This window comes from Mesocricetus auratus, unplaced genomic scaffold (genome assembly GCF_017639785.1).
Source record: "Mesocricetus auratus isolate SY011 unplaced genomic scaffold, BCM_Maur_2.0 Super-Scaffold_15014, whole genome shotgun sequence".
Taxonomy (NCBI): domain Eukaryota; kingdom Metazoa; phylum Chordata; class Mammalia; order Rodentia; family Cricetidae; genus Mesocricetus; species Mesocricetus auratus.
Window position 1 is genome coordinate 30,519,007 of NW_024429186.1, and position 9,045 is coordinate 30,528,051.

At 47.6% G+C, this 9,045-nt stretch overlaps 1 protein-coding gene across 3 annotated transcripts in view; it reads right to left on the reverse strand.

Annotated features, from left to right (window-relative positions):
- Vash1 (vasohibin 1) overlaps positions 1 to 1,948 on the reverse strand; it is a 16,210-nt gene extending 14,262 nt beyond the window's left edge. The window contains exons 1-2 of one of the 3 annotated variants that reach the window (XM_021235199.2): positions 1,732 to 1,948; positions 1 to 163 (exon numbers count right to left, since the gene is read on the reverse strand). The exon at positions 1 to 163 is cut by the window's left edge and continues 163 nt beyond it. In XM_021235199.2, coding sequence (XP_021090858.1) covers positions 1 to 161 — 161 coding nt within the window. In that variant the 5' untranslated portion in view covers positions 162 to 163; positions 1,732 to 1,948. The other 2 variants (XM_021235198.2, XM_005084006.4) reach the window with 2 other exon arrangements.
- Positions 1,949 to 9,045: the final 7,097 nt, after the last annotated feature.

A 9,045-nucleotide genomic window follows, 5' to 3' on the forward strand; every position in this document is an offset into this window, starting at 1 on the left:
CCTTCCTCCTCCGGTTCCTCGTCTCTCTGTGCTGAGGCCCCTTCGCTGGTCTCCAAACGTTTAATGCCAGAGTGGGCGACAGCAGCAGCTGCAGCAGCGGTGGCTGTGTTCGGGGAGGCACCGCTGCTGCCACTCGGGACCACCTTCTTCCCGCCTGGCATCCCTAAATCCTCGACGAGGGTGGGAGGATATATCAGGAGGCGGGAAAATGAAGTGCCTCACAGGTTTCCCACACTCCCGCTGAAGAGATAACACATGGCCAAACAGTGACGGGCGCCTTTAAGAAACCAGGGCGTGGCTCCTGTACAATAAAATACTATTCGGTAAGAAAGAATCAGCGCTTCAACCTGGAGGGATGGCCAGGTGGGTTGCCCAGGGTCCGCCTTAGAAGCCCTGTTTTGTTTGGAAAACGGGATGAAGAGAACGCACCCCAACTTGGCAGCTTGTATAAAGCACCCCCATTTGGCAGAGAGAACAATGACTCGCAGCGATCTAGGATGGCTGAGAGGAGAAGAGTGAGGGCCCCGGGGGGTGGGGAGACTGAGGCCAAACAGCTTCCGCGGCAACGCTGAAAAGGAGGCCCAAGGCACCAGTGCCCACTCCCAGTTTTGGAGAGAAATTCCTCTACGAAACACTTGCACACTCACACTGGCGCGCGTGAGGGGGCCCGCATGAGCTCACAGTCTGGACCCAGGGGATAGGGGATGTAAGGGGCGAGCGTAGCGCCAGGGGTGGGGGGGTGACTTCTCCGTCGCGACCCTTCCGGGAGCCAAGACTGGCAGCTGGCGGGGCGGGGAGGGGGCGCGCGCCGCCGCGCACATTCCACGCCAGCCTCCCGCACAAAGTGGGGCTTTGTCTAGGTCCCCTAGCCCCTAGCCCGGGGAACACAGCACGGAGAGGGCGGAGGGGAAGGGCGCGGCCGAGAGGCGACCGCTCGGGGCTCCCGGGCCCTGCGATCCCCGGCCTGGAGCGGATCAGCGAGGGTACCGGGGGCACCTGGCGCGGCGCGGTCCCAGCCGAGCCAAAGCGGGACGCGGGGCCCCAGGCTCAGCCATCGTGGGGAGCGGTTCGGGCGACGCGCGGGGACCAGGCTGAGGTCACTGAACGGCAGGGTAGCCTCTCGCCACCAGCTGCAGCATGAGCAGTCCGAGGATGCTGCGCTAGGGCTCCGGCGGCCAGGCTGAGCCGAGCTGGGCGAGCGGGGTGCGAGGGCAGGTCCGTAGGCTCCGCCCGCGGCGGCGAATGACAAATCCCTGGCAGGCGCCGGTACACCGATCCCCGGGGAGCAGCAGCCTATGAAGGTGCAGCCCACCGACCGATGGCGGCGTCCCGGCTCGGCGAAGCAGAAGCCACAGCTGCCGCCGGCCGGGTCCCCTGCGTCTCCCGCCGCCCACCAGGCTCGACTCTGGCCCACGCCGCGCATGCGCTCCGTCCCCCCCTTAAAGGGCCAGCGTGTACCCGCCGGGTCCTCCTCCTGCTGCCACCACCCCACTACCCACAAGCTACAAGTTATCGCAGGGGTGTCCTGGACTTTCTCTCCTTTCTCACCTCTCTTTTAGGGTGCTGAGGAGTGGGTGCAGAGCTGCGGAGGAAGTTTACAACCCGCCACAGAGCTCAAACTCCTGGGGGATTCCTGGCGCGGAAGGAATGGTGGCGGGCGGTCGGGAATTTCCTGAAGGACAGACACATCGAGGAGGGGCAGCCCTCAGCTATAGAATCAAGAATGCTGACCTGGAAGCGGCGAGTTCTAGATGGTGTTCTTGTCCATTTTCCTCTCGGACGTTTTGTAAATCTCTTCTCTTTGTAGGCTCCAGTTTCCCTATCCGTCACCCGAGATGATCACACTGGATGAACTCAGATCTTCTGGCGATGCTCCTAAAGGGAGGATTTGTAGGGGTTGAGAGTTGTTCTGTTTCATTCGGTTGCTTGCATGGGATCCCGGGAGTGTGCCCCTAGTGCTGGTTTTGGATGCACCAATCCCTGGCACCTGGCTAGAGACAAGAGCTTTGCCAATCATGGGATCGAGACAGCAATATTAAGAGTGGGAGGCAGTGTTTGGGGAGTGTCAACCTACCCAGATAAATACAGTTGATGGTTGTGTGTGGCGTGGCACGTGGGCTCTGTAGACCCAACACACCCTCCCCATGCCCTATACATAAATCTGCATGTAACTCCCAAACTAAAAAATTTACCAACCGTCTACAGCTGAGTTCGCGGTTTAAGACTTTCTTTCCCCTTACCAGTAATTGATGTGAATAACAGTCATCTGGGAGAAATGTTCCTGACAGATACAGTTTGGATATTGAAGGTCTCCCAAAGACCAATGTGTCCCCAGATGGTGCTATTTGGAGGTAGCAGAACCTTTGGGAGGTAGGACCATTTGTGTGTGTGTGTGTGTGTGTGTGTGTGTGTGTGCTTTAGGTGGTTGAAGGTATCTTCTTTGTTCTAATGTTTTCACTGTTGCTGTGATAAGACCCTGGCCAAAAGCAATTTAGTGTGGAAAGGATTAATTTTGGCCTATACTTCTGGGTCACAGTCCATCATTGAGGGGAGTCAGAGCAGGAACTCAAGGCGGAAGCCATGAGGAATGCTGCTTACTGACTTGTTAAGTCATGTTATTTATTTATAGACAAGATCTCACCGCATAGCACTGGCTGGTCTGGAACTTGATAAGTAGACCAGTTTGGCCCCAAACTCACAGAGATCCACCTGCCTCTGTCTCTGGAGTGCTGGGATTGAAGATGTGTGCCCATAGCAAAAATAGAAAAGACCCGAGAATCCCCAGGCCCTTAAGCCTTCTCCTTGGATTCCTTAAAGTTCCTCCTGGTGTCAGATCTTTCCGAGTTTCAGTCACAACTTTTTGTCACTTACGTGTCAGGAACCAGGCATGGTCAGTGCTAAGGACGTTTCCAGAAGGCCGGGTTCCAGGTACTTAGGCCTGGCTCTTCTTAAACTCACCGAGGCAAGAAGAGTTCAGGCATGCAAATGCCAGCAGAGATCAAAAGCTGCTACCTTCTTATTGAGTAAATGGGGAAGCCTGAATCCCAGAGTGCAAACCCCCCAAGCTCACACAGGGACCAGCAGCAGATCCAGACTGTGAGTAGAAGGCCTCCTTCCTGACAACACCGCCTATCCACCTAGTAACACTGTCTCTCATGCTTACCCAGTGCTCATGGTGGATTTAAAGGATGTCTGCAAGTTCTCTGCCATCCTTTTGTGAATACCAGAGTCTGATGCCCTATCCTTTCCGTATGTGTGCTAAGCTTGAAGACCTCTCTCTAATGAAGGAGTGGATGCTCTGAGACCCTGAAAGGCTGGGTCACGGAAATGTCTTTAGAAGATTCAGTCCGGGCCTTTGGGCCCTACACTCAAGGACTCAGACACGAAGCAGCGGCAAACCAACTGCTTGCACCCTGTATGAATTTTTCTCCTTCAGAAATAGAAATAACAAGTGATTTTTTTAAAAAGCAGGTTAAGTTTGAGCAGCAATTTGTGACATAGCATCTGGTAACTAGCACAGCGGTTTTCCTAAGATGAGATAGATTTGGGGTATTCATAATGCATACTAAGTAGATGTAGGTTATTCACTGAAACCTTCAAATGGTGTAAGCATCAGGGAGCATCTACACTGGTTGCGGGTACTGTGGATCTTTGTCCCAACAGGCCTTACGGTCTTCTGATGGAGGAGAAGGCTGGGCACAGTTTCCACGAAGTCCTCTGCTAGAGAGTAGAACAGACAAGTGTGAGAGCGCATGTGCCGGGTAACATTCCAGTGGGGTGGAAGCTGGGGAAGGAAGAAAAGGCTTGCAAAGCCCGCATGATCTAGGTTGGGGATTGGCTGGCTCGTGTGCGGAAGTGGGAGGAGATATGTATCCAGCAAGGGATGCGCAAAAATGATGGGGATATTATTTCAAGGTGTGTGACTTTTGCTTATGCAGCATTTTAAAGAAAAAACTCCGTGAAGCTGTTGCTGTGCCTATCTAAAACACCTGGTGGTCCTAAATAAAGAGCTGAACGGCCAATAGCAAGGCAGGAGCAAGGATGGGCGGGGCTGGCAGGCAGAGAGTATAAATAGAAGGAGAAACGAGGAAAGAGGAGCAAAAAGGGCACAAGAGGGAAGGAAGTCAAGGGCCAGACAGCCGCAGCGTCAGAAGGAAAGTAAGCTATGCAGAAGTAAGAAAGATAAAAGCCCAGAGGGTAAAGGTAGACAGGTTAATTTAGGAAAAGCTGGCTATCAACAAGCCAAACTAAGGCTGCACATTCAAAAATGAGAATAAGCCTCCGTGTGATTTATTTGGAGCTAGGTGTTGGACCCCACAAAAGACAAAAGAGCAAAAGCAATTCACAACATAATGGTGTGCTATTGTGGGGCTTGGATATCCATCTAGAGCCCGAGAAAGCTGGAAAAAGACACCGCTCCTGAAAGAGATGCTGCTGTTCAGCTAGCAGCACAAAATAGAACTAGAAATGACTAGAAATGGCAAGCTAAGTAAAAACCGATTGTGGCTATGCAGGTACCAGCTTTCGTAAGTAGAAAGGTTTAATTCAGTTCTTAGTCTCGAGCCTCCGGCTGAACTGTGAGCTCTAGGCTTGGCTTTCACGACCCAGCCCGAGAGTGGGAAGAGCCAGCCAAGAGAGCACTAGGAAAATACAGGTGTAGTTTAACAGTCTAAAGTTTGCTTGTTCTGTCATAAAAGGTAAAAGATATGCAGTTAAAAAGAGGTCCAGATGGGGAGAAAAAAACCTTTAAACAGGTTTCAGTGTGTTTTACAATGTGCGATGTTTTAAGAAAGAAAGAAAAAGGGTATGGATAGCCATAGAAAGAGTTTTAAAAAATAATATAGTCTTTAAAGAGACAGTAAAAGTAATATTTTTAAAAAAAGCCACTCAGAGATGGGAAATACACAGGCAGTCTGGATCCTGTATGCTATTGTGTTGATTTTGAATTTTTCTGATTGCTGAAAAGCAAAGAACAGCTACTAAGAGACCAGGGATTGACAGAGGGACTGGGAAAGAAATCAGCCTAGGTATTTTAAGGATGCCTTAACTTTAAAGACTTCAAAAATGTGTTTGCCAAATGGAAATCAAAAATGCTTTGCAGAAGCAGCTTTGCTTTTGTTTCCACAGGAGACAAGAGGCTGTGCATTTGTTCCAGGTTGACATGGTTTGATCAAGGGAGACTTCCTGAATTTGACAGGTGATATCTGCCAATAAAGGTTTTTAACTGATCTACCCAGGGCTTGGTCATTATCTTAATTTTTTTTCTCTGGGAACCCTAAAGGTGCCTTCACCCACATTCAGCCAGAAGCAATCTGGAGAACACTATGCCCACATTCCCAATAAATGATGTGGGAGACTTTTGGTTATTTTGTGGGTTGTGGATGTTTGCTATAATTTAGGGGAATATAGAAATACAGGGTAAAAACAATTATTAGTCTCAGATATTTCACCTTGGCATGATTTTGGTATATGGATACAATTTCAAAGCCAATTTTATGACAATGTATTTGATTTTGTTCTTGTTTAAAGAAATCTTGGATATTGATACCAATTTAAGGTCATTTTTATTACAACATATTGTATATACGTTTCTGCTCTTGTTTAAGGTATAGTACCTAGGCAGTTCATTTAAAAATGTAAGGTAAAATTCTAGTTTTGAAAGTTATTATTATGAACTATTTAGTATAATCGAGAAACACAGGTCAGTTGTTAGTCATCAATAACAATCAAATTTGTAGATATGTTAGGTATGTTTTCCAGATCATATAGAGATATACTTTAGACAGATGGTATTCAAACCATTCAAAGACCTACAGAATATGGCAGTCGAAATGTTTTGTTAACTTAGGACTTTTCATGACAATCAAACACATTTGCTCCTGGCAGCACCAATTTACTTCAGAGATGATGGGCATCGGAAGAAAGTCCTTATGGAGTTTGCTTTCATTGTGGCAAGATTAACCATATGGGCAAGAAACTGCTTTATCCTTGATTGCTTGACTGTATGCTGTATAAATTGGACATGCAGGACCCAAAGGTAAGTGACTACTCAATTTTGTCAAAAACAAGGCAGGATGGACTTTCAGGGTTCCTGCTTCACAGAAGAAACTGCCAGACATTCTGCAGGAAAGTGACTGACAAACTGTCAATATAGGCAGAATAGTCTTTCAAATTTCTTGCTTCATTGAAAAGTCTTCCAGGTACTATGGGCCTATCTGCTGAATATGGGTGCCCCAAAGTTGCAGAGGAACTTTGGATGACTGTGCAAGCAGTCAGATATCTCTGCCAGAGTTTTTGGAAATTGTTTGCAATGTACTTTTTGTTTACTTAAACAATATTATTTCTTTCTGGTGCCTTTGATGGAGTTGAAGACTAGATAGTTATAGTTGCAGTTTTCCTTAGATATGATAGAAAGTAAGTTAGGTATAAAACTTTGGATTCACTAAGATAGGATAGATAATACATTATTTTCTCTGAATTTGATGAAATGCAGATGGGCAGAATATTGTAAATTAATTCTTGATAACTATTTTTGTTGTATATAGTTTTACTATATTAAAGTTAAAACCTTCCTTTTTATCTAGACAAAAAGGGGGAGGTAAGGTAGAATATTTTAAGGCATGTGACTTCTGTTTATGCTGTGTTTGTTTAACTCAATGAAGTTGTGGTTCTTTGCCTGTCTAAAACACCTGATGGTCTCATAAAGAGCTGAACGGTCAATAGCAGGGCAGGAGCAATGCTAGACATGGCTGGAAGGCAGAGAGGATAAACAGGAGGAAGGAGAAGGAGCAAGAAGAGAAGAAGGGGAGGAGGACATCAGGGGCTAGCCACCCAGCCAGCTACAGTAAGAGTGAAAGTAAGATATATAGAAGGAAAGGAAAAAGTTCAGAGGCAAAAGGTGGTCAGGTTAATTTAAGAAAAGAAAAGCTGGCTAGCAACAAGCCAAGCTAAGGTCAGGCATTCATAACTAATAAGCCTCTGTGTGTGATTTATTTGGGAGCTGGGTGGCGGGCCCCACCAAAAGGCTAAAGAGCCAAAAAAGTAAGAGTAAAAATGTTTCAAACAATACAAAATGCTAGGCAATAGAGAACCTGGAAAGGGATGTGTCTCAGTCTCCAACAAAAGCCCAGAGAGGATAAGTGTCTTGCCTATTGTTGCACAGCTTGTGAATTGGGACCAGATCCTAGCTTCTTGTCAAACCCTTCCAGGACTCATCCAAAAGCGTGCCTTGAAAACAATATCCATAAGAGACACAGGTATCTCCTTACTTTGGTTCAAAGTGCTTATGGCCATGATCTCCTTTGCTATCCAAACAAAATCTCCAGAAGAAGAGGTGGGGTGTGATACTTAGTTGAAGAGTGCTTGTCTAGCATTCCTTGAACTCTGAGTTCCATCCCCAGTACTGCATAAACCAGTTGTGGTAGTGTGCACCCATAATACCAGCTCTGAGGAGGTGGTGGAGGCAGGAGGATCAGAAGGCCAACCTCAGATATATGGTGAGCTCAAGGTCAGTCTGGGTTACACCAGACTCTGTTTCAAAGCAGGACTGGAAGGAGGTAAGATGGGTATGATTTCCACTGTGTCTCTAGTAGAGCTGCTGGCACATCGTAGATACTGGGTACCAGCAATTTTGATGATAAAGACAAAGTTCATATTATACACATCCCAGTTGCTATCACATTCTAGACTACAGTTCTAGAGGCGGCTACAAAGTGTTAAGATAACATTGGCACCCTTAGCAATCTTCTTTGATTCATGTTTGTTTGTTTGTTTGAGACAGAGTCTCACTATGGAGCCCTGGCTGGCCTGGAACTTGATGCGTAGACCAGGTTGGCCTCGATACACACAGACCTGCCTGCCTCTGCTCCCAAGTGCTGTTATTAGAGGCAAACACCACCATCCTGGTTCTTATCTTCTATTTTTGTGACATTAAACCTAGAGTCAGAGTCCCAGAGAGGAGAGTCTGACTGAGCTTGGGTCTTGGGTTCATCCCTTGACCGAAAGAGAGCAGGACAATTTTAGTAGTTGCCTAGCTATAGCCATAGACAGTGGGGGCAGAAGACCACCCTGAAGGCAATGGGTGCTGCTAGTAAAAGAGAGGTTTGGAAGTACACAGGCACAGACAGTGTTTATGATTGATTGACACTCTATCTGTACTCTGTCCACTATGGAACTATGACTCTTTACATTTAAACTTAACCACAAGTAAGCTTGAAAAGCTAGAGCCCCGGTTGCACTAGCCACGGTGCACATACTTAGTAGCCGCATCTGGATCAGAACTACTGTGATGAACAGCGTGGCCACAGGACCTTTCTACTGCCACAGAGACTCCACTAGACAGTGCTCTTCCACGTCCACTTAGAATTCAATCTTTATTTTATACCCCCAACTCCCTTCCTTTGACAATCGCATGTGTCGGGCTGTTCTCAAACTCACTGTACAGTCATGGCTGACCTTGAACTCCTGATCTTCCTGCCTCAACATGCTGGCTGGTAGAGGGTTACACTCGGTAACTGTTTCTTTCACCTCCTTGATTATGAGTATGGAAACAACAAAAGAGGTGACTCGTGATCTTTACTCGCGTACGCACCAGGTCTATGCTGATGTCTGCTCCCAGGGTTAAGCCTGGAAGTGATCACAGGCTCCAGGGACACTTGGGAAGAACCTTAGAGTTCTTTTGGCAAAGTGGATCTCAGGTTAGACTCACCCAAGGAGCTCTCAGAACCTCTGATAACCTGGGCCCCAGCCAGCAGAATGCTGGGAAACACAGCATATGTGTACATACACTGTGTGTGTGTGCAGCTGCTGCCTTCAGAGGCCAGAAGAAGGCATCAGATCCCCTGAAACTGGAGTTACAGATGATTGTGAAACTGCCACATGGGTGCTGGGATTTGAACCTGGGTCCTCTGAAAGAGAAGCTGGTGCTCTTGACCACTGAGCCATCTCTCTAGCCCCCTCTCCAGGGTTCTTAAGAGAAACCTCTCTGGATTTGGCATCTGTCTGAATTGAATGCAGAATTCCTAGAGAACAAATGTACTCTCCCTT